The following is a 25,928-nucleotide window of genomic DNA, read 5'->3' on the forward strand; positions in this document are numbered from 1 at the left end:
TCTCATGAATTTTCCTGCCCAGACTGGCTTTGAACCACAATTCTCAGATCTCAGCCTCCTGAGTAGCTAGCATTACAGGTGTGAGTCACCAGTGCCCAGCTTATGGGCAATATTTAATTGCAGTTCTTGGATTAAGTGTGCAGCCTATGGTAGAAGGCTTGCTTAGCATATGTAAGACCCTAGGTTCCACCTTCTTCCAGCCCCACTAATTAAGTAACAAAATTTAAAAAATGGTCTGCAAAGGGGTTTGGGGAGGCAGCCTTTGCTTGGAAAGCTTGGAGACTTTTGTCATCCTTACCAACAGGGCTGCCACTTCCCAGGTCAATTTGAGGCGAGGCAGGAACTGTGAAGTGTGCTGTGGTGGAGACTGTTGGCGCTCTGCTCAGAGAGGCCCTGGGCCAGTACAACTGAATCATAGCTGCAATCTGGTGCTACTAAACAAGCTTAGCTGTCCTTTTCCTAGAGTCATTGACCAGAAATGCATATTAGCTTATTCTCTGCTCCTGAGGTTATGGTAGCCAGGACTGACCAAGGCAGGGACACAAGAGCCTGGTCTGGCTGCTTCAAGGAATCACAATTACATTTTCCATTCAAGCCCCAAAGCCAGTAGAACAAGACTGAGGTTGCACTCTGACTGAGATCACCTCATAGCTCAGCCCTTGCTCCATCCTGCCTCCCTCTCGCCTCTCTCCAGTGTGTGAGAATCCTGATCTAAGACACAAGGGTTAGGCACAAACCACACCAAAACTCAGGCCTTCGATTGTCCATGACCATTGCAACTCACACCAAACCCACAAATATCATTTGTTCACACTGTCAGCCAGTTCCCAACCAGTCAGTTCTCTCTTGATAATAACAAAACACATCAAAGTGGCTTAGGAAAGCACTGGAGCAACTTGGGCTTCAGGCACAGCTGTCTCCAGGGGTCCAAATGATGTTGCTCCTGCTGGTCTTTCCAGCAGTTTCTCTCAGTAGCCAGGCAGACTCTTGCTGAGGGGTGAATAGGAAGTCACCAGTGTTCTATGTGAAGGACCTCTCCTTTTAATTATAAACTTAGTAGAGAAAGACTGCTCTTTCCCAGCTCATGGGCTGTCCTAGGCAGGACACTGGTAGGCCTGGGGGAGTGGTATCATACCACAGGGTCACCTGGAATGGGAAGAGCCATTGGACAGAGGCTGAGTTCAATCTCTTCTTAATTGATGAGAAAGAATCCTCTCTGCCATCTGCACCTGCATGGGAGTGGACACCTATGTGTGTGCTCTGGGGCAAGATGGGGAGGGTGGGGGAGAGATAGTGATAGTACCATTCTGCCCTGCTCACTACAGCTACATGGTGACCCAAGCACAGGATTGTGCCTGCTAAGTGACTTCCGTAGGTGAATGTGTTAAACTTGGCTCCATTTTAACTCATAATCAGAGTGAAATGTAGATATCTTAACAGAGTGAAAGTAGAATTTCTGAACAGAAAAACAGGCAGACATTTTCCAAAAGATTGGGACGATGAAGTGAGAAGGTGGTATTTGAAAATAGTGAGAACCTATCTGGTCTGTGTGTCTGTCTGATCTCTCTACATTAATTTTGTGTGTGTAGGGTGAGGTGGGTGGAGGGGTGCTGCCCCTTAGTTTCTGCACTCAATACTGAGCTCTCCCACTTGAGTCACAGCTCCACTTGTGGCTTTTTGCTGGTTAATGGAGATATGAGTCTCATGGACTTCCCTTCCCAGATATCTTTTTTTTTCTTCTTTTGGTCGTGGGGCTTGAACTCTGGACCTGGGCGCTGTCCCTGAGCTCTTCAGTTCAAGGCAAGCGCTCTGCCACTTGAGCCACAGCGCCACTTCTGGTTTTCTGGTGGTTAATTGGAGATAAGAGTCTCATGGACTTTCCTTGCCTGGGCTGGCTTTGAACTGTGATCCTCAGATTGCAGACTCCTGAGTAGCTAGGATTACATACACGACCAGCATTGTTAAGGAGACATGTGAGTGTATGTCACAAGAGCCTACTTGGGAAAAGGCTATGTAAGGATAGGCAGAGAGTGGAATGATGCAGCCACAAGCCAAGAGATATCAGGAGCCACTAGACTATGGAGGAGACAAGGCCTGAGTTCTTTCAGGGCTTTCAGAAGGAATGTGGCACTGCCAGCACCTCCATTCAGACTGGGCATCCAAAAATACTATTTTTGGATAAACTTTGGATAGACTTCTATTGTTTTAAGTCATCAAGGGCAGGGGTAATTTGTTACAGCAGTCCTAGGAAATCAGATTTGCCTATGTCTGTTAAGAGTTTGGTTTCTGTTACTTCTACCTAAAAAAGGCTCTGGTTTATGTACAGGACTAAGTCTGGCCAAATATATTAAGACTAAGACCAGCTGTGGCCCCATGGCCATATCTGTGTCAGGCCCCATGTGTTTCCAAGGATCTGTCACCCTTGTACACACTCAGGGAGACTGACTGTAGTCCTGGCCCTGGATCTCTGGTTGCTGTTGTAAATATTGACTCCCCAGCTGGCCAGGTGGCTGGTACCGGAGCAGAGATGGAAAGGCAGATGCTAGAAGCATCCATGGATTTATTAGTGGAAACTTCATGGCTCATAAATGCCGCCCCCCCCCCCCCCCGCCATGGCTTCAGCCCAACTAATTTTTGCAGGAAATGTGGACAGTGGGGAGTGAAATTTCCAAAAAGCCAGCAGCTGTACAGAACTTCAGAGCAATCCCAGCAGATGGCTAGTGAGCCTTAGTTTGCTCATGAAAAGAGGTAGGGACACGGTCCTGTCTTGCTAGTCTGTAAAGTTCTGGGCCCAGGGCAATCTTATAAAGCTGCTCTGCAAGGGACATGTCTCTTGGAGCCTCCAGGAGCTGAGCATAGCGGCACATGCCTGTGATCCCAGCATTTGGGAGACTGAGGCAAGAATTCCCAAGCCAGCATGAGTTACATAGTGAAATCTTGTTCCAAAAAAACAAAAAAAGAAAAAAGAAAAGTGGAGCCAGTGTAGCTACAATGGTAAATGCCTACCTAGCATGCTCAAGGTCCTGTGTCTAAACCCTAGTACCACCAAGAAGAAACAAAATATTAACCTCTCAAAAATGAAAAGACAAAAAAAAATAACAAAGCACCTTCAGATCAGGGTAGAAGATGCAGAGGGAAAAAAAACAACTAAAGTGAGTGCTCACACAAGAGAAGAAAATTCACAAATGGTTGAGACAAGAATTAAATAAGAAGGCTTAGCTTCCAAGTGAGTGCTAGCAATCTAGATTGCTGGGTTTATCATTCAGTGTAGAACATTTGCTTGGCATGTACAAGACCCTGGATTTGAACCCCAACAGTATAAAAATATAAATATTAAAAAGTAAACAAATGAACTGGGTACCAGTGGCTCACTCCTGTAAATCCTAGCTACTCATAATCTCAGATCAGAGCATCATGGTTGGAAGCCAGCCTAGGCATAAACATTCATGGGACTCCATCTCCAAAATAACCAGCAAAAAGGCTGAGCTGGAGGTATGGTTCAAGTGTAGTCCACCAGCTAAGCAAGCAAACTGAATACAAGGTCCTGAGTTTAAGACACTGTATCAGCACACATACACCCATCTGGTAGCAGGGCTGTTTAAACTACTCTACCAGCATATACACACACACACACACTCACATCCTTTGATAACAGAGCTGAGCTGTACTATGTTCAGTATATTTCATACAGTCTTGAATCAAAATCATCTGATCTAATCAATAATCATTTTTTCTTTTGTCAGTAATGGGACTTGAACTCTGGGCCTGGGCACTGTCCCTGAGCTCCTCAGCTCACAAGTGCTCTACCATTTGAGCCACAGTGCCGCTTCCACTTTTCTGGTGGTTAACTGGAGAGATGAGTATCACAGACTTTCTTGCCTGGGCTGGTTTTGAACCGTGATTCTCAGATCTCAGCCTCCTGAGTAGCTAGGATTATAGGCATGAACCACCGTCACCAGGCCTCACTAATCATCTTCTTGGGCTGGAGACTTGAGAGTGCTTGGAAGGATTCAAGCTATGGTAAACAAAACAAACTGCTTTTCTGAAAAAAAATAAAAACAACTTTTGTCTATTAAGCCATCTTTCAAATACTGTGTTTAAATAGAACTACGTTATATATTAAAATAATTAGAATGAAAAATATTTCATCTCACAAGTATCAAGCAAGACATTTGAAAGCTGGGTGGGATGTACCCATTACAAGATGTCTACCTTCAAGACATTGCAAATGGAGCAACAGTGATAGCAGCACTGAGGTAGCATTGTGCTTGGTGGGTCCAGACACTGACAAGGCAGCCAGGATGGCTGGAACTAAGTGGGCGAACAGCAGCAGCAAAGGGCAGGGCTAGGTAATGTAAGGCAATGGTTATCAACAGGTGTATTACTGCCCTCTATGGTGCATTCTGGAATTAAGTGGCAATTGTGACTTGCACAGGTACAAGGTACTCTGGGCAGTTTTGTACCTTCACCTTCATGACTAAGTTCTTCATTGGAGGAAGTGTGAAACATTGGCAATTTTTTCTTTTGGCAGTACTGGGGTTTGAATTCAGAGCCTTGCACTTACAAGGCAGGTGCTCTATCACTTGTGCTTCCAGATCTCTTTTGCTTGTTATTTTTCAGGTAGAATCTTGCATTTATGCCCAGGGCTGGCTTCAGAGTATGGTTCGCCTACCTTCAACCCCAGTTTAACTGGACCACAAGCACCCAGACACCATGCTCAGTTTGTTGACCAAGATGAATCTGTCCTTGGTAAACCTCGATTCTCCTTATTTCTGCCTCCTCAGTAGCAATATTGTTTCTTTTCTTAAATTCTAATGACCAAAATGAAGATACAAATGAAACCAGGCAAAATTAGAATTAAACACTTAGAGCAAAACCACATTTTACCAGATCTATTTTATTTCAGAAGGAGTTTGTATTATAGTATTTACTTTTATTTATATACAAGTGCTTCACATTTGTGTTTAAAACGCACAGGCCTCCCTTAATTCTCTTCTTCCTGCTTAAATTAGCTGTTATTTTACAATACAAAAAATACCAAAAAATTGCAGTCCTAAATGTATGTATAACACCCACAATCCCAGCAATGAAATAGTTTACAATACTTACTCCATATTTACATGAGTGCAATAGATGCTAAATTATACATATTAACAAACTAAGCTTGAATCCAAACAAATGAACAAAAACTGTAAATAACTGTAAAACAGAAACATTTCCAGAGCCAGAATTATTTCAACGCAACAAGCTTCACTAGTGTTCAGAATGTTATTGTGCACAGATTTAGTTACGAAAGTCAATTCTGTTATTGCATTTGGAAGGGAAGGTGCTGGGTTCCCTCTGTGCTGAATCCAGAGTCTCCCTGCGGGCTGGATGTGTGAGCTCCAGCTGCTCTGCTTGGCCAGCCAGGGCTGGGGTCTCCAACCAGAAGCTGTGTCTGTGTGTGTATGTGCGCATGCGTGTGTGTGTGTGTGTGTATACATGGTTGCAGACCACACAGTTTAGTCACGGGGTAAACATTCCAGATTTCTGAAAGGGATGCCTTCTTAGTTCTGTCCTCAGGATGGGTATTCTCACAGAAACCACATAAGGAAAGATCACCTTGTACTTCTAAAGAGCTATTTTTTCTTCTCAGTCCCTGTCCTAGTGTTTAGCATTAGTGTTTAGCATTAGGAAACAAATGGATGCATCTGTAGAAAAGAAGGTGTTCGTGAAAACATCACCATCTCAAGGAAGTGAATTGCCATCCCACCACCCCCTGCCTCCACATTAAATTGAAGGAACAAGACAGGCACCAGTCAGAAAAATGTCTTCCTACCCAGAGTGTTCTGCTTTTACTTGCCTGGTTTCAGTGCACATCCAATTTTTTACTTCAGGAATTGCACATGGACATTCTGGTACTTTCCTTCTACTGACAGTCTTCCTCCAGGTTAGCTCAATGGAGTATGGGTTGCATTCTCCAAAACCCCTCCTACTTTACACGTGACTCTCAGAGGGAAGCACTAGCCCCTCCCCACACTGTGTAGGGAGGGCTGGGGGGTGGCCAGGAGGCCAGGGATCTCCACGGGGAAATGGAGCTATTCACCAGCAACTGAGTTCTCCTTTCCATTCTGGTTTTACTATACACTATGGTTCTCAGAAAGTCACTATCAATTTAGACACTATGAAAAACAGCTTGGAGAACCTTGTCTTTGATCTTAAGATTAGAGAAACATCTCTCAGGGTGGGATTAGTCATCTTTTGGGCCTTTGAGTATGGAGAGTCTGCCAGAAGATGCACAAGGAGCTTGCAGAGCCAACAACAGCGGTGGACATTCTTGCTTCCTGAGCCCCCTTGAGTACAGCTGAGTACAGACCTACCGCCTGACTCTTGGTTCATTAATTTTTTTTTGGGGGGGGGGAGCAGGATTTCACTATATAGCCTAGGCTGGCCTTGAACTCAATCCTTCTGCCTCAGCCTCTGAAAGCTGGGATCACAGGCATGCCCCACCATGCCCTGTTCTCTTCCTAGGTATTCTGAAATATATGAGTCCTGTTTTGAGTTACATACTCAGTACCAGATGCAAATGGACACATCAGCACATGGTGGTGCAATTCTTGGCCTGAAGAAAGGACTTCTTAGAGCTTGGATACCCATTGTATGGCACAGAAATATATTAGGTGAAATTCACATGTCATTACATTTAATAAAAATACACTACAGAGCCAGGTGCCAGTAGCTCATGTCTGTAATCCTGGCTACTCAGGAGGCTGAGATCTGAAGATTATGATTTAGAGCCAGCCCAGGCAGCAAACTCCATGAGACTCATCTCCAATTATCAGCAAAAAAGCTGAAAGTGGAGCTGGGGCTCAAGTGGTGGAGCCCTAACCTTGAGCAAAAAAGCTTAGTGACAGTGCTCAGGCCCTAAGTTCAATCCCCAGGCCCAGCACACACAAAAAATACATTACGATATTTGTTCTGTTTTATGTACACTCTGAATGTCTGAACATTCTGGACACTACTGTATAGTTATGTACAAGTGCAAGATCAATGTTTTCATGACTATTTTATGTACAAGCTCTTCTGTGACAGGGGAAGGTACCAGGTGACAACCCATTCCCTCTTGGTAACTGGCTCTGAGCTGAGCAACTCTTCCCTGCCACTCCCGTTCTGCCCCAGGCTAGGAAGAAGCTGTTCGATGTTGGCTGCACAGTAGAAGCAGGTGGATCCAGCTGTTTCTCCATGGCTGGAGCAGAATTAAACTTCATTTGCTTCTTTCTTTTTAAAAATAAACATCTTTTAGAGGAAAAAAGTATATCATCAGGGGGCTGGGGGTCATGGTGCATGTTATTTCAAAACATGGGACTAATGTGGTGAAGAAACTTCTTTGGCCAATTTAATTTGGTCCTTTGATCCAACCAGGAGGAATCTTCCTAGTAGGGGGACGAGCCTAGTGGCCTCCCTTTTGTTTCACCAAGAGGCCTCCTGGTAGCTAGGTACAGAGGAGAAGGGCCAGGCTACTGCAGACACTCTGAAACTTTGTTCTGTGGAGGGGATGTAGGGAGCTCCTAATTCAGGGTCTTTTCTAGAACTGTCCGCTCTTTACCAATGACATGAAACAGAAGCTTTTTGAGAGGTGAGTCTCACAGTAGAGGTGTTTTGTGCATCAGTGTTTTATGGTTCAACTTCCTTGGGAAGATCTTTCCAAGAGCTTCTTTATAGGAGTGGGGTTAGTGTTGGGTTAGAGAAAAAACTCCCTCTCTAGGCACTGCATTTAAAGGTGAAATGCCGCAGTTTTTGCTCTTTTGAGTGTTGATTTCTCCAAATTCACAAACTTGAGCAATGCTGTCCAGACGCCAATCCCAATCGGGTAATTCCAGAGAGTTGCGGGTCTTGAAGCAGAAGAGATTGTGGGAGGCTGCATAATGCCAGAATACAGAGCACCATAAATGGGGAAACACAACATTCAGTCAGGGCCCTGTGGGAGAAGAGCAGGGGACTGCCCCACTCCTCTTAAATTTGGTCATTTTCCATTTGGCAGAGTGTACCCTCCTTGTCCATTTTTCATGTGCTTTTCATCCTAATTCAGCATTCACTGCCCTCCTCACAACCACCAGCTTGATCTGTGAGGAGGATGGGTGGGCCAGGCCAAGCCTGTGGAAGAAAGGGCAGACAGCTCCAAGTCCTTCTCCAGGTTCTGAGCAGGAGCTATACAACAACAAAGGCCTGTCCCTCTCCTGGTGTCCACTTACCCTTAACCTGTGGATGACCCACAGATTTGGGGCAAGCTACCCTTTGACCCAGGTGTCTCAAGCGCACTCAATACTCTTCTCTGCTTAAAGGAGACACATGAAATTAAGCGACTCTCTTCTTCTATGCTGCCCAGTCAGGAGGAGGCAGAGGGTTGATCAAGCATCAGGCCAATGACATTGGGTGGGGCAGGTGGCACATATCCTCTTGACTGTCCTTTTTTTGCAAACAATAAAAACAGGAGCTTTCACAGTTAGTTCATTTCTCTGTTTTCTTCAGTCCTTGCTGTTAGGTCAAATGTTTCTTGGGTGAGAAAATTCTTTCCTGGCTGCAAATTAGATTTTAGAAAAAGAGCAGATTGCCAATGATAGCTATTTAAATTTTACAAGAATGTAGGAATGCAATTATGTAAAAACTTAGGCTCACTAACTTTCCAATTGCTAGATCTATTTAAAGTCTAGGCACTTAGTGTGTGTGTGTGTGTGTTTGTGTGTCTGAGTGAAAGAGGGAAAGAGAGTGAAAGAGAAAATTTCAAATGGACTAAGACTAAATTAATCAAGTTGCTATAGAAAACTATTACATCCATTTACACTCTAAGTAACATTGCTGACCTTGACATTTAAAATAGCCCCCTTCGGTCCTAGTTTGATATGATTTAAAAGAGATGGACCATTATTAATGGTCAACTAGAAAAAAGCTACTTCTTGGAAACGATATCTGCGGAAATTGAGAGTAAACAGTGCATCTTTTAAAAAGATAGCAGGCTTCAGATGAAAAGTTATTTCATCTGACTAGTGTTTAAAAGACCATGTTGAAGAACTGGCGACGACGATGGTCTCTTTGTAAACACTGTCTTTCATTTTTTGCAGTTGAAACAGTCCCAAGAAGAGTTCCCACAAGTGAAGAAGCTGGGTGTCATTCCTAGCTCTCTCACTGGCTTTACATTGGCCTCCTCCAGCAACAAGCAGAACATTCCTGGACAGGTAATTAAATCTATTGTTTCCTATGCAAAAATAAAAGGTTAGATGCTTGACACAGATGGGAGAAACCGTCAAAGAAAGCTTGCGATCATGCAGATGAGGTGGATGCTTCAAGGGTTTCCAGTCTTCTGCCCTGCACTGCACCACCACTTCCCTGCCTGCACCTTCCCCTGCAGCTGGGCCACACACTCCTGCGTGCATGGAGTCCCTGGCCTCAGCATCAAATGCAGGTACCAGGCTGTGCAGGGGGCTGCTGCTTCCGGTTTCTTACTGCTCCTGACTTCTCCTTGTACACTATTGGCATCTGCTGAGAAATGTCCACCAGGGCGCTGGCTACGGCAAGACCTTGGGAGAACCCAAAGGAAACATGTCAAGGAAAAGCTTCTTTTGTTTCTAGAATATTTAGGATTTTCCTTTTATATTTCCATGGTAGGGGAAAAAAGAAGATATATAAGAAAATCTTCCTCCTAGCCTGTCCTTCTTTCCTTCTCCCCTGTCCATCTGGGAGGTAAACCCATTTTCCTGTTCTTTAAAGGTTCATTTACAAAAATGTGACTATAACTTTTCTTCCTTTTCAATTTCTGACACAAAAAGAATAGCTGTTTGCAGCAATTTACTTAAGTGTTCTTCCACAGAAAGGTAATGGAGACCTCAGAAAAGCAGTTTGAGGAACAAACAAAAATGGAATTATCTCACTGAAGCGTTGGCACCCAGTGAGGTAGCACTGCTCAATACTGCCCTTACATCCTTACACTCTCTACCAAAGGGAAGTCCCAAGGCTCGGCTCCTTCAGTGTAAGTAGAGCCCATCTACTCACCTGACTGTCCTGGGGGAGGGATTCCACCCAGGCCTCGAGGGAGCCTCACAAACACAGAGAGAACTGCAGCTTTGTTGCCAAAACATGGTTCCAGGGCAATGGGTTTGGGAACAGTCTGTTGGAAGAATAGTAAGAATTATTATAACCTACATAGATACTTCACAGCCAAGAACCACCTTCAGGTACTCACAAGAAACATCACAGCACTGGTGGTTGATGTTAACTCTTGGCTTTAATTATCCTCCATATTCTTTTTTTTTTGCCAGGCATGGGGTCTGAACTCTTGGCCTGGGCACTGTCCCTTAGTTCATCAGCTCAAGGCGAGCGCTCTACCACTTGAGCCACAGCGCCACTTCCAGCTTTTTCTGCTTATGTGGTGCTAAGGAATCGAACCCAGGGCCGCATGCATGCAAGGCAAGCACTCTACCATTGAGCCACCTTCCCAGCCCCTATCCTCCATATTCTTATCACTTGTCATAGTTCCTATTTTCTGTCTTTGTAATACAGTCTATAAAATCTTCTCAGGTTCTTCCTCCAGTTCAAAAATATTCTCACTTGTATCTATAGTGCCAGTCAACATGTGAAATGAATTTAAACTTTTAGCTAGTATATTTTTCATTTCTAGAAGTTTCGCTTGGTTATTTTTCAGATCTACTTGGCCATTCTCAACTTTCATAGAATCTTTATGATTCCATTTTTTAACTTCTTGCATTTTTTTTTTTTAATGAGACAAGGTCTCATTTTGTAGTGTGGGCTGGTCTTGACCTTAGTATGTAATATAAAATGGCTCAAACTATTTTCCTGACAGGATTACAGATGTGCATTTTAAATACTTCATTTTTAGCTCTATTATATTCTCTAGATGTCAGTTCTAACACTTGTGGTTCTATCTAAATCCATCATCTGTAGTTTCTGTTGATTCTTGTTCAGGGTGGCCTGCCTTTTGTTGGTGATTATTAACTGCTTGATCTTGATCTAGGGGATGCTCCCATGCAGACTATTTGCTTATCCTTCAGCAGGGCATAATGGTACGTTACCAATCTGGAACCCAAGGTTTTGGTTTTGGTTCATGATTTGTTCTTTATGGAGGAGGGGTGAGTAGACCTCTACTTCTGTGAACTCAATAATGGTTTCATATGTATGTTTCAGAATATATATAGCTATTTGCCCACAGTATATAAAATATTTTGTCATTTTGCCAAAATATAAAATCTTATCACTATCATTTGGGGATAGTCAAATATTTATCTTCCACACAATATACAGTAACCATTTTGTTGCTTTAAAAAGTACTTAAAGGGCTGGGAAGGTGGCTCAGTGGTAGAGCGCTTGCCTTGCATGCGTGAGGCCCTGGGTTCGATTCCTCAGCACCACATAAGCAAAAAGAAAAAAGCCAGAAGTGGCACTGTGGCTCAAGAGGTAGAGCACTAGCCTTGAGCTGAAGAGCTGAGAGACAGCACCCAGGCCCAGAGTTCAGGCCTCACGACCGGACTCAAAAAAAAAAAAAAAAAAAAAAGGGGGGGCTGGGAAGGTGGCTCAGTGGTACAGCACTTGCCTTGCATGCATGAGGCCCTGGGTTCGATTCCTCAGCACTACATAAGCAAAAAAAAAAAAAAAAAAAAGAAAAAAGCCGGAAGTGACACTGTGGCTCAAGTGGTAGAGTGCTAGCCTTGAGCGGAAGAGCTGAGGGACAGCACCCAGGCCCAGAGTTCAGGCCCCAGGACCGGACCCCCCCCCCAAAAAAAAAAGTACTTAAAAATATAAAAAAAACAATGATTCCCCCAGCATGGTGACTCATACCTGTAATCCTAGCTATTCAGGAGGCGGAGATCTGAGGATCATGGTTAGAAGCCAGTCTGGGCAGGAAAGTCCATGAGACTTTTATCTCCCATTAACTACTCAGATAAGCCAGAAGTGGCACTGTGGCTCACATGGTAGAGTGCTAGCCTTGAGCACCAAGAGGCTCAGGGACTGCACCCAGACCCTGAGTTCAAGCCCCAGGACCAGCAAAAAAAAAAAGGCAAAAAACAAAACAAAAAACAATGGTTCAGTTTAGCTACTTAATGACATAAACAACTAAATAATGAGAGCCAAAGAATACTTGATAACCTCAGTGTTTTAGCTAATAGATAAAGAGAGAAAAGAAAATTAGGAGGTAAGAGAATAAGGCATTTGCTCTTTCTGGTTTGCCAGATTCAGAACCCTGAGTTTTGAAGTCATTACAGGGACTTTAGAATCATATTCTCACCTTTATACTCCCCCCAATAAGATCAGGCGGCTCTTCATCTGTTTCCAAGGCAACATTTACTGAGGCAAAGGGACGGCTAGCCATCTGCTGCATCTCTCGAAGAAGTTGCTAATGAATTTAAGCAGGCATTAATGCAATGAGTACTAAGGGGAGTTTTATTAGTGAATACTACTTATCAAAAATACTTTATCCTTCCTGATTCAAACAGATGCTTCAAAATGATGCTCCTGTGACAGCTGGGGCAAATAGGACATGGGCTAGACATCATTACCAAATTCTGTTGGATGTGGTAATACTATTTTGTTGTTGTTGTTAAAGATACATGTTAGAGATACATACTAATGTAGTGATGGGCATAATGTTAGAGATTCAGATTAACACAGTAGTGGATATGATGTTAGAGATTCATACAACACAGTGGTGGACATACTGTTAAGATTCATACTAACATAGTGGTGAATATAATGCTACGATGCTTGCTTGTAGAATGCATAAAACATCATAGATCCATTTCTTCATATTTTTATTATTAAACTAAAGCCAGTCTTACTTTCTTCCTGCTGAAACCAGAACCAAATATTCACAGAGCAACAAAAAACTGAGCAAACAGGAACTGAGAGATTCAAAGAGATTGTAAACTAAAAGCATACACATATGTGAAATTCTGCAGAATGGAGGAAAATGTAGATATAAATCCCTGCTCCAACTTTCTTCAGCTATATGACCTTAGGGAAAGGGTTTAACGTTTCTGGATTTGTTTCTTCTTTTCTGAAATGTGTTTTCATGTTGTAAGATTGTTATTAGGATCAGATGAGACACTATTACATTACAGCATCTAAGATAGTGTGTGGTCATTACCATATCAGCAAGGATAGTAGAGATCTTCTGGGCATATTCTCGAAGATTTGAGATTTTGCCATGGAAGACAAATAAGCCTTGCTTCGAACTACCTTCAAACAAGATACTGTACAGAGGGGGTAGAGTTAAATAAGTAAGGTAATGAGTACATTTCCTATTGAGCATTGGTACCCCCTTTTAAGCTACCTAGTATAAGAGACAATCTTCTTCTTCTTCTTTTTTGTTTTTTTTGTCAGCAGTGGGGCCTGAACTCTGGGCCTGGGCTCTGTCCCTCAGCTCTTCAGCTCAAGGCTAGTGCTCTATCACTTGAGCCACAGTGCCACTTCTGGCTTTTTCTGCTTATGTGGTGCTAAGGAATCGAACCCAGGGCCTAATGCATGTGAGGCAAGCACTCTACCACTGAGCCACCTTCCCAGCCCCTAAGAGACAATCTTGAGGCTGCATTGATCATGGATCCATTCTAGAAGGGCATTTTTATGTTAAAAATTACTAATTGGGTCAGGCACTGGTGGCTCAGGCCTATAACCCTACCTACTCAGGAGGCTGAGATCTGAGGATTGTGATTCCAAGCCAGCCTAGGCAGGAAAGACTGAGACTCTTCAGTTAAGTACCAAAAAAGCCAGAAGTGGAGTTGTGGCTCAAGTAGTAGAGTGCTAGACTTGAGCAGAAAGCTCAGGGATAGTGCCTAGACCAAGTTCAAGCCCCAGGACTGGCACAAATAAACAAATACTAATTGGTAAATAATTCCTACCTTTTTTTTAGAGTCTATGTAGCCTAGGCTTTCCTCACACTTGCAATGGAGTCTAGGTTGGCTTTGAATTTGCAACCTCTCCTGCCTCAGCTTCCCAAGTACAGGAATTATAGGTCTGTGCCACTATTCCTAGTTTCTTACTCCCTTAACTTTTTCCAGAACATTGCACAACACATCAGCATTATAGCCATTTTAGATGGACACCAGTGACTCATGCCTGTAATCCTAGCTACTTGAGAGATGGCGAATGGCAGGATCTCAATTCAAGGCCAACCCAGGCAGTAAGGTTCCCAAAATCCTTCCTCAATTGACAGCTGTGCCCAGTGGTATATGCCCGTGATCCTAGCTACCATGGGATAACATTGGTGGGTCATACCCAGATACATACCTGGGCAGGAAGTGAGCCTTTATCTAAAAAAATAATTATCTGAATCAGGGCTGGAGGCATGCCTCAGCAGTAAAAGTGCCTGCTTAGAAACCACAAGGCCCTCTGATACTCTGCATCTGAATATATATATGTTAATCTTGGGAAGGGAAGGGGAATAACAAAACGCTGACACAAGGACACAGGATAACCCATTGCAACAAACATACCCACAGGATAGTATATTGGAAATGAACTTTACAACTTTGGGTGGCAAGGGGGGAAGGGAGGATAGGAGTGTGGGAGCTGGAGGAGGTAAGGGTTAGTAAGACAACAACAAGGAAGGGAAGGAGTAACAATGATCAACAAGTAATGTACTCATTTCCTTACTCATGTAACTGTAACCTCTCTGTACAACATCTTAACAATAAAATTAAATTAAATTAAAAAAAAAAAGAAAGCTCAAGGCCCTAAGTTCAAACCCTACTACCACAGACAAAAACAAACAACAAATCCTATTTTTTTAAAACTATTTTGCTTTTTTTTCTTTTCCTTTTTGGTACCGGGGACTGAACCCAGGACACTGTACTTGCTAGGCAAGCCCTTTGTCACTGAGCTACATCCCAGCCCACAAATCCTATTTTTAAAAACCCTCTGGGGAGAGATGGGGGAGAATGATGAAAGGGGTGACATTGATCAAGATGTTCTATTCTGGGGTTGGAGATTTAGCTCAGTGGAAGAGCATTTGCCTAGTATGTATAAGGCCCTGAGTTTGGTACTCAGCTCTTTAAAAAAAAAAAAAAAGCCAAAAAAGATACACTGTACTCACAAACTGACATGTTGAATTGAAACTCCTTTGTACAACTACTTAAAGATAATAAAATAGGGCTGGGAAGGTGGCTCAGTGGTAGAGCTCTTGCCTTGCATGCATGAGGCCCTGGGTTCGATTCCTCAGCACCACATAAGCAAAAAGAAAAAAGCCGGAAGTGGCACTGTGGCTCAAGTGGTAGAATGCTAGCCTTGAGTTGAAGAGCTGAGGGACAGCGCCCAGGCCCAGAGTTCAGGCCCCACGACTGGACCCAAAAAGAAAAAAAAAAAGGAAAAAGAAAAGCAAAAGGAGTTGGTGTATGATTCAAGGAGTAGGATACCCAGCTACAAACACAAGGAGCTAGGTTCAAACTCCAGTACCATTAAATCAATCAATCAAACAAACAAACCCATCCCTGCTGAATGTTGTCCTGTGAATTAAAAACCTACAGGAACAAGGATGCCACATTATCTCTATGATAGCATCACTCTATGTGGGTGGTATGGCCTGCAAGAAGAAGCCCCTCTCCTGGAGCTAACCTAACCCTATTACAGACATTAAGACCAGTGAAAACTGCTGGTAATTTGTGATTTTAGGTGTTCTCATGGTCTTCTAAAAAGCCCAGCCCTAAGTGAAAAAAAAAATCAAGGGTACATTCAAATCTGGATTTCACACATATGAACATTTCCTTTAGCAACAGACAGGATGACTAAAGGAAAACTAATGCAAATGAAAGCTAACATAAAGCCTTTATGTTGTAACTTCTAAGTTTACTTACTTGAATTTGTCCATTGTAAATATTTGACCTACTTTTGGAATTAAGATCTGGAAAAAACCAAGACTCATTAAAAAATAAGACAAGGCTGGGAATGTGCCATAGTGGTAGAGTGCTTGCCTAGCCTTCATGAAGCCTTGGGTTCGATTCCTCAGTACCACATGAACAGAAAAAGCAAGAAGTAGTGCTGTGGCTCAAGTAGTAGAGTGTTAGCCTTGAGCAAAAGAAGCTCAGGGACAGTGCCCAGGCCCTGAGATCAATCCCCAGGACTAGCAAAAAAAAAAAAAAAAAAAAGACAAGTTAAAAACATATTTATTTTGTCGGACACTGGTGGTTCATGCCTGTAATCCTAGCTACTCAGGAGGCTGAGATCTTGGAATCGAGGTTCAAAGCCAGCCCAGGAAGGAAAGTCCATGAGACTCTTATCTCTAATAAACCACCAGAAAACAGGAAGTGGCACTGTGGCTCAAGTGGTAGAGCGCTAGCCTTAAGCTGAAGAGCTGAGGGACAGTGCCCAGGCCCAGAGTTCAGCCCCATGACAGTCAAAAAACAAAACAAAAAACAAAACATATATTTATCTCTTTCACTGAACAATAAAGGAAAATCTGTAGTGTTTAAATAGCTGATTTGCCCTTTTTTTTTCTTTTCTTGGTGGTGCTATAGATCAAACTAGGGCCATGGCACATGCTAAACAAGTACTCTATCATTAGGCAACATCTGCAGCCCTGTCACTGTCATACTTAAGAAAACTGTTCTTATGAAAACTGTGTCAAGCCAAGCAGTGGTTGTGATCATGCAGAATTCTAAGTCTGCTGACCAAATACTACAAAGGGCAACATGCATCTAACAGTGGTAAATCCATCAGTTATCACTGGACTGGTAAAAGTGACTTGCTTAAAAGAGAAAGAAAGAAAAACACTGTTTTATGGGGAATCTGTCATTTATTTTTTTCCATTGATGCTTACCTCTCTACGCCTGGAGGCCCAACAACTTTGCTTGATCTTCCAAACCACAGCAGCCACCAGCAGCAAAGAGAGGAAACAACTGTGAGAAAGAAAGTGCTGTTATAATTAGGCCTCACAATCAGCACCACTACCTTCTATAGCTTGGGTCCCATGGGGAACAACCTGCCAAACCCCAAAGCGAAGCTCCCTTCTGATACTTATTACAATGTTCTGGCTCAAAGGGAGGTGAGTTGGGCTTCCACCCCTGATCTCTCAAGGGCAGAGAACCCTGATCTCTACCTGCCTTTATTCAAAACAATCCCAAGTAAGAAAAACAACTGTGGGCTGGGAAGGTGGCTCAGTGGTAGGGCGCTTGCCTTGCATGCCTGAGGCCCTGGGTTCGATTCCTCAGTACCACATAAGCAAAAAGAAAAAAGCCGAAGTGGCGCTGTGGCTCAAGTGGTAGAGCGCTAGCCTTGAGCTGAAGAGCTGAGGGACAGCGCCCAGGCCCAGAGTTCAGGCCCCACAACTGGACCCCCCCCCCAAAAAAAAAAGAATTGTTAAATAATGACCTCAGAAATTGTGATCTAAAATAAATATATACATTTATAAAATTTATTTGTGTGTGTGTGTGGCAGTCCTGGGGCTTGAACTCAGGGTCTTGGCACTGTCCCTGAGCTTCTTTTGCTCAAGGCTAGTGCTCTCTACCACTTGAGCCAAAGCAGCACTTCTAGATTTTTTTCTGAGTAGTTCTTGAATCTCACAGCCATTCCTGCCCAGGCTGGCTTTGAATTGCTATCCTCAGATCTCAGCTTCTTGAGTAGCTAGGAATACAGGCTTGAGCCACCAGTGCCCAGCTTAAAATAAATATTTAAAAAAATAAATTTATCATTTCTTTATATTGGGAACTTCAACATCCTATTTCTTATTTTGAAATATTCAAACTAACTGTCCTCAACTATAGCATCTTAAGTGCTACATGATATTGTTATTCCTATCTTACTTCTCCTCTGTATCCAGTAATTATTCTCTCCCTCTTTCCTCTACACCCTTTCTAGGCTCTGTTAACTACAGTTCTAGTCTATACTTTCATTTTTTGAAACAGTCTTGTTATGTAGCTCAGGCTTAGCTAAGACCACAAGCTCTCCTATAGGAAGAGCTAGATTAACTGTGAGAAGTGTAGGGTACAAGCAAAGCTGCCCCCCAAACCAGAAGATAAAAACAAATGTTCTCATTTTATCAGGTTACAGTGAACTGTATCTGATATATCTTTCAAGAATGTGTATGAAATTTTATCTGTTACAGAAACACAAGATTATTCTTCTACCCTCCATGAAATTATGGAATTGAGGGCCTGAATCAAAAGAACAGGTGTAGTTTGTATGTAGAAAATTACCTGAAGAAAGTCACGAAGAACTGTACCAGATCCATAAAATTGCTATGTTGGGAGAAAGCAATCTGTGGAGATAGACAGGGTGAGGGTTACACAGGCTACATCATACCACTGATCCAGCCTCCTCTTTTCAAGAGTGGAGCTACAATACTTTACTCTTTAAAGATATTAATGAAATTTTTTCACTGAAGACAAAGTGTCTTACCCTCTAATTTTTCTTCTTTACCTCCAACCCAAAAGCAATCTTCTGAGGCATAACTTTCTGCATCCCACCTCTGCACTTCACACCAGCTCTGAAGCTCCCATAGTCTGACCCTGAAGATTGCTTGGACTCCTACCATGAAACCCCAGTAGAGGCTTATCAAAAGACGGGAAAAAAAGGAGCTAGAGCTGGGAGCTGGTGATTAAGATGTTGAAGATCATGGTTCAAAGACAGCAGGAAAGTTTGTGAGACTCTTATCTCCAATTAATGACCAAATACCCAGAAGTAGAGCTGTGGTTTAAGTGCTAGAGTGCTAACCTACACAGAACACTTACCTGGGAAGTGTGACACCCTGAGTTCAAACCTCTATACCTCCAAAAGAATTTTTTTTTTTTTGTGGGTCATGGGGCTTGAACTCTGGGCTTGGGCGCTGTCCTTCAGCTCTTCAGCTCAAGGTGAGCGCTCTACCACTTGAGCCACAGTGCCACTTGTGGTTTTCTAGTGGTTTATTGGAGATAAGCATCTCACAGATTTTCCTTGCCTGGGCTGACTTTGAACCGTGATCCTCAGATCTCAGCCTCCTGAGTAGCTACAATTACAAGCATGAGCCACCGGCGTCCGGACAAAAGAATTTTTTTAATAGTAGTTCTTATTTTCCAACTATCAGAGAACAAATGCTTTCTGTTCTTACTAGGTGCTATAAACAAAATCCTCAAAAACTTGAATGGGCAAATAATGAATGAATGCTGAATGACTACGGAAAAACTACTAAAAGCTTGAAAAAGGGGCCTCTTAACTTGCCTTTAACATCTTTTCCATCAAGCCTTTCATCATATGAACATGCAAGACAGGGAAGATGGGAAGGCATAGCTGGCCTCTTTGTAAGGCTGGCTTCAGTCTGCCAGGTACACACAAATGATGTATGTCTGTACATGGCAGACTAATCCCACAGTCCCTGAAGCCAGCAAGCTCCACCAAGGCTGCGAGCTTGCCTGAACCCTCTGTTCCTGACTCTTCTCAAGGTTCCAGAGTCCTCTGGAGTGTCCATCCCTCATATGAGGTGCAGAGAGAGCATACGTGGCCATGGATGTCATCAGTATAGGTCTGACTATGCTAATCTTCCTTCAGAGTTCTGAACACGGCACGGCAACAAGCCAGAAGAAGACTGAATCTTTCCATAGAAGCTTAGGCCTGTTGTCTGCAAACAGGCATAATCTTTGCAAAGAAAGGGAGATGCACCTCCTATGAGTTTTCCTATGACACAAAGTTTTTTTTTCCTTTTAAAAACTAAGTTGCATATAGAACTCTGTGTAGATACCACAGTCCTGGACTGGGTCCAGTGATTATCACCTGGCCTCACATACCACCCACCTAATGCTGGTTTGTGCTGGCACAGAAACTGTATACCCAAGCTCTGTCAGAGCCTCAAGGCCAGTTAATGCCACTGGGCTGCTCATAGATTCCATGCAAGCTACTACTTCCAACCTCAATGGTAGAATACTTGTCTAACAAGTGTGAAGGTCTGGGTTCAATCCCCAGCATCATAGACAAATGCATGAGTGAATGTACATCTGATATTGTGCATGAGAGCCAAAAAGTAAAAAAAAATCCAAATATCCCTCAATAGAAAAATGGATACACAAAACGTGGTACACAAATTCACTGGACTATCATTCAGCTTTAACTAAGTACTAAAACAGACTAAACATGAACCTTGAAAATATTATGCTAAATGAAGAGATGCAGTCACAGAGGCCACATATTAGTGACTTAATTTACATGAAATATCCAGAACAGGAAAATCCACAGTTGGGAAGTATAGATTGGTTGTTGCCAGGAGAGGGAGAAATGCTAGTTGGTTCTATTTGGAAAGATAAAAATAATCTAAAATTGATTAGGAAATACTAAAACCCACTGAACTGTATACTTTAAATGGGCGAACTGTATGGTATGCTAACTATATCTCAATAAAGCTGTCAGTTTTAAAAAGTATATCTGAGTAAACAAAAGTTTCCCACATCTCTTGCTTAGTACAGCAATCCTGTTAGTACCCATAAATATCACTCTAAAATCCAACTGAATGCCCAGTTCTAAAAACAAATTTTGAGCTGCTTTCCCTTGTGAACACTGGTCTCTCACATGAAATACCAAGCATGGAGAGGACTTTTAATATTAGTTCCACGTTACAATAACAACCTCTGTTGTAGAGTTAGCAACAAGTCAGAACCCAGTTCCACCACCCACCTTCCAACCCTCACGAAAAGTCTGCTTGTCCCATCTCTATGTTAAACACCTACCCTCCCAAACTGTGGGCACAAAGGAAGCCAGCTGAGCCCCTGCTTCCTGAGAACAGCCAGGATGACTTTTAGAAAGCTGAGGCTGAAAGAAGGGCCCTCACCCACAGAAACAACTGGCCAGAAAACAGGCATAACTAGCTTCAACACACCCACTACCCTTCTATACGCAGACCTTTTCAGTCTGTTTTCCCCCCTACACACACCCCTTAACTGCATCTACAAAGATTTTTATAGTTAGTTTCAAATACCATCAGTAGTTAAAGGTTTTGATCTGTTCCTAATTATGGAAAAGAACCTTGGGGTTGGGGCAGAGCGAAGGAACTAGAGTTTAGCGTTACCATTTTTAAAGCACCAATGTTTACATGAATTTCCGAGTAAAGAATTAGATTTCCTCAGCTACTTTGCTTTAAAAAACAAGACTCCAAGGCAAAAAGGCTTTGCCTGTATTAGAAATTTTACCAAGATTAAACTTAATGGCCTCTATCGTACTGGTTAGACATTTTCCTACTCTCTTCCTTAAATATGTCTCTATGCTTTTACTGAACTAGTATAGTTGGTATATATATTTGAGAGCTATACTAAAACTAGAAAAGCTGTAGCTCAAGGAAAATAAAACAGTAAGAGAGCCTATGTTGAAAACTCAATACACCTACCCAGAAAGACAGTGCATAGCCAACTACCATACCAAGTGTAGAGAGCCAGTGTCCTCCCAGCTCTGGGTGAGGACATGAGGACACAGGATGCCATAAGTTCAGTCATTGTTTATAAATACTGCTGTCACTTGTACTAAAGAGCAAAAGACACATTTTCAGAGTACTTACCTGCTTTTTCAAGGAAAGCTTGGCAAACTCGGTGGTGAGCACGCCATCATTTATTTTCATAAGCTCCTTAATGTAACTTTCACAGGTGGATTTTATTCAAACTAGTGATCAGATAAGGAGTACCAACAAGTTGGGGAGGGAAATCAACACCTCTGATTCTTGAACTTAAAATTCCTACTTTTAAAACTAAATTATGGGAAGAGCTCCCTCTAGAAGGACAGCTCTAAAACCATGTCAGTGGCTTTCAGAGGGTGGAGCCACAGGCCGCTGAGAGGAAAAAACTAGAACTCTGCATTGGCAACGGCACAGCTATCTCCACACAAAAGCCTGCTTATGTGCACAGAGCCCTCTTTCCAACTGGGGAAAACGTCAGCAGTGTAAGTCAAGATTCTCTGAAAAATACTAACCACTTTCCAGAGATGAGCAATAAAGCTTGGTGTTCATTGAATTCAGAGTATGAAAACAATCTCAAATCAATACATTTACTTACTAGGACTCAAATCAAGTATTTACATAGAAACAACCTATCAAATGTATACCATACCAAACTGAACCCTATCAACAGATGAAAGGACACAGTAAGGTATAATACATACATGTATATATGCATATGTATGAATATATAGGTTTCAAATTTCTCCGATGAACTAGGTATGGTGATACAATCTTGTAAATCCTAGGTACCTGGGAGGCAGAGATAAGAGGGTTGTGGTTTGAGGCCAGCCTGGGTAAGCACACAAGATGCCATGTGAAAAATACATTTAATAGAAAAGGGCTGAAGAGGGCTGGGAAGGTGGCTCAGTGGTAGAGTGCTTGCCTTGCATGCATGAGGCCCTGGGTTCAATTCCTCAGCACCATATAAGCAAAAAAAGCTGGAAGTCGTGCTGTGACTCAAGTGGTGGAGCACTAGCCTTTAGTTGAAGAGCTGAGGGACAGCACTCAGGTCTAGAGTTCAGGCCCACGATCAACAAAAGAAAAAAAAGAAAAAAAAAAGAAAAGGGCTGAAAATATGACTCAAGTGGTAAAGCACTAGCTAGCAAGTCTAAGGCCCTGACCATCAACCCTTAATACCACCACCACCACCACCAAAAAAAAAACAAAAAAAAAACAACAGAAGGACTTATTTACTTGCAGGGAAGGGGAATACACAGGGTGTGTACAGGTGAAAACCTTGAGGGTGAGGTCTTAGAATTTCCCTACCTTGTCTGGAGACGGGGTTATCAGGTTCTAGATGTTTCTCTGATCCTAGGAAGTTGAGTTCTAGACACAATTTATTTTTTCCTTTTATTTTATTCATTACTTATTGTAAATTTAATGAACAGGGGGGTTACAGTTACATATGTAAGGTAGTAAGTACATTTCTTCAGCTCAAGGCTAGCATTCTACCACTTGAACCACAGCGCCACTTCTGGCTTTTTCTGCTTATGTGGTACTAAGGAATCGAACCCAGGGCCTCATGTATGGAAGACAAGCACTGTACCACTAAGCCACCTTCCTAGCCCATTCCTTTTATTTGTTGTGTCTTGTTTGGTGCTAGGGATTAAACTCATGGCCCCAAGCATGCTAAGTATTCAAGACTCTCATCTTTAGTTAACCACCAAAAAGTCAAAAGTAGAACTGTGACTCAAATGGTAGAGCACTAGCCTTGAACACAAAAGCTCAGAGATATCACCTAGGTCCTGAGTTCAAGCCCTAGGACCAGGATACATGTGCAAGTGTGCGCATGCACGCGCACGCGCGCACACACACACACAAAACCAATCTTCACAAATGAAATAACAGACTCAAATGATCTAACAAATACTTGGTATCCAAGTAATTCTAATCTTACTTCTGTTCCACAGATAAGAAAAAAATAACCTTCCCATTGTAACTAAAATCCAGTTCAACTTGGCATTATCAAAACCATAAAAAAGGCTGGAAAGGTGGCTCAGTGGTAGAGTGCTTGCCTTGCATGTATGAGGCCCTAGATTTGATTCCTCAGCACCACATAAGCAGAAAAAGCCGGAAGTGGCTCTGTGGCTCAAGTAGTAGAGTACTTGCCTTGAGCTTAAGAGCTGAGGGACAGCACCCAGGCCCAGTGTTCAGGCCCATGACTGACAACAAAACAAACAAACAAACAAAAAAACCACAAAAAAGACAGTGCCCAGACCCTGAGTTCAAGTCTCGGGACTGACAAGAGAAAGAAAGAACGAAAGAACGAAAGAAAGGAAGGAAGGAAGGAAGGAAGGAAGGAAGGAAGGAAGGAAGGAAGGAAGGAAGGGAGGGAGGAGGGAGGAGGGAGGAAGGGAGAGAAAGAGGGAGAGAGAGAGAAAGAAAGAGAGAAAGAAAGAAAGAAAGAAAGGAAGGAAGGAAGAAAGAAAGAGGGGCAGGAGGGAGAGAGAAAGGGAGAGAAAGAGAGAGGGAAAGAGAGAAAAAGAGAGAGAAAGAAAGAAAGAAAGAAAGAAAGAAAGAAAGAAAGAAAGAAAGAAAGAAAGAAAGAAAGAAAGAAAGAAAGAAAGAAAGAAAGGGCAATTAATGAATTCACTTTGACAAAGTGGTGGGCTGAGAGGTAAACAAGGAAGAAACAAAGTAAGGGATGTGGGCCTTGCTTAAAAGACTGGCTGAGGAGGGAAGCAGAGTGTGTGAGAACAAAGAAGCAGATCAAAGGGAATTTGTAGACCATTTAGACAGGGTAAACAGAGGAAAATGAGGAGAAAAAAAAACCACACTTTCTGTCTTCCACATCTAGAAGGGAAAAATTAACTGCTCTTTAGCCACAATCCAAGGCATGAAGACACAACCACCAAAATTAGGTTAAGCCCATTCTAGTTAGTTGGTACCCATTTGCTTCTAAAAATAATCAAGTAACAAGTCCAAGTCCAGCAACCACACTTCCACAACTAAAAGTGAACCAGTCCTCCAAGTTCCACACAAGCATAATCTCCATGTTCACCAAGGAGATATGGAGCAGGAAGTACAGAGTCAAGACCTCTGATAACATTATAAAAAGCTCACCTGGGGCCATGGGTCTTGGGTAGGAGGGAATACACTAGCCTCATGAGAAAAGAGGAAAAGAGCAAGTTGACCATATAGCAGGCAACACCAACTCTTACAACGACTCTTTAAGTCACATACACAATGAATATGCCACTTGGAGAGCTCCATGATTTACCCAGAAGCCAGAAATCAAACCTCCTTCTAATATACTACAAGGCCTATGCTCTTACATACAACTTCATGCCTACTATTGCATCTATCTTGCTTTATACGCTAACATTTTTGGGATCTTTTCCTACACCTATTTCTGAATTCTGCATTTCACTGGTTATAAGTGCTTGTTTCCTGTATACTTACCTTATACATTCTATAATTGAAGCTCTCTTTGGATTCCTATGGCTTTTTACATGGTAAGTATTCATGAAGAAATTAATATACATATAACTACCTAATTTGATATATGTCAGCTTGCTTTTCAAAGTGCTCAGAAATTTCCACTGATATGGTAAATAGTATTTCCAGTACAATCTTTGTAGTATTCATGTGCTCAGCACTCCTTTGCCATAGAGTGTATAATGGCAAACAGTGTAAGTTAAACGTACAATGATGAATTTAAGTTTTTTAATGAAGACTACATCTTTGCATGAATGATACCAAAAAGTACTTCTCACCTGAATTTTGATGGGCCAAGTAAAATTACTGACATAAACGAAGAAAGTAATATTTGGATGGTTGCGAAAATCAAACTTCTCATTAGAGAAGCTATCTTTGTATTCCTTAATGTTGGTTTTTGAAACAACAGGCATCTCTTCTCCAGCCTGGGTTCCAGCTGTTTGGAAGAAAAAATATGGAAATAAGAGACTCCTTCTTTTTGGACATAAGTTCCCTGAACACTATTCTAGGAATAGCCTTTAACAGTTCAATCTCTTTTAATCCTCTTAATACTCTACTATCCTTATTTAGGAAATTGAGGTTCTGAGAAATTAAGTAACTTGTCTCAGGTCAGACAGTCAGCAAGGATACAGCTGGGATTTGAAACTGAACAGGCTGGTTTATAAGCCTGTGCTCCAAAGCGGAATGGATCTACTAGGAACCTCTGCAACACTCCACTGAACTCCTTTGTCCCCCCCCCCCCCCCTGAAATTAATGGTGATAAAATTAAAGATGTCACCAGAGTCCCATTAACATCACCAACATTTATTCTGTATGAAACACCCTGATTCCTTTGCATAGCTTCACATCTGTGTGGGGAGACCCTGATGTCTGTACCAGAAACACTGATTCACTTCTCACTTTCTAACTAGTAACTGCCTCAGGTCTCAACAGAGAGGAAGGAGCTTAAGGAACAATTAGCCCTCCTTCCTCCTATCAACTATCACTGTACTTACGTTTCCACAGTCTAGTGTAACTTCCATCTAATTCTACACAGCTCTCACTGTAGCTACTAAAGCCTCATTTTACT

General features: G+C 42.4%; 1 protein-coding gene across 1 annotated transcript in view; it reads right to left on the bottom strand.

Moving 5' to 3' along the window:
- Positions 1–6,869: 6,869 nt before the first annotated feature.
- The window catches only part of Atrn (attractin), a 102,050-nt gene continuing 82,991 nt past the window's right edge, over positions 6,870–25,928 (bottom strand). Inside the window, exons 24-29 of the mRNA XM_042694427.1 lie at positions 25,138–25,295; positions 18,171–18,232; positions 16,796–16,874; positions 12,275–12,382; positions 10,027–10,141; positions 6,870–9,554 (exon numbers count right to left, since the gene is read on the bottom strand). Of these exons, the coding sequence (XP_042550361.1) occupies positions 9,430–9,554; positions 10,027–10,141; positions 12,275–12,382; positions 16,796–16,874; positions 18,171–18,232; positions 25,138–25,295 (647 nt within the window). The 3' untranslated portion in view covers positions 6,870–9,429. The remainder of the gene's footprint in view (positions 9,555–10,026; positions 10,142–12,274; positions 12,383–16,795; positions 16,875–18,170; positions 18,233–25,137; positions 25,296–25,928) is intronic.

The sequence above is a fragment of the Dipodomys spectabilis genome, unplaced genomic scaffold (genome assembly GCF_019054845.1).
Source record: "Dipodomys spectabilis isolate Male_0828 unplaced genomic scaffold, ASM1905484v1 ptg000175l, whole genome shotgun sequence".
In the NCBI taxonomy this organism is placed as follows: Eukaryota; Metazoa; Chordata; class Mammalia; order Rodentia; family Heteromyidae; genus Dipodomys; species Dipodomys spectabilis.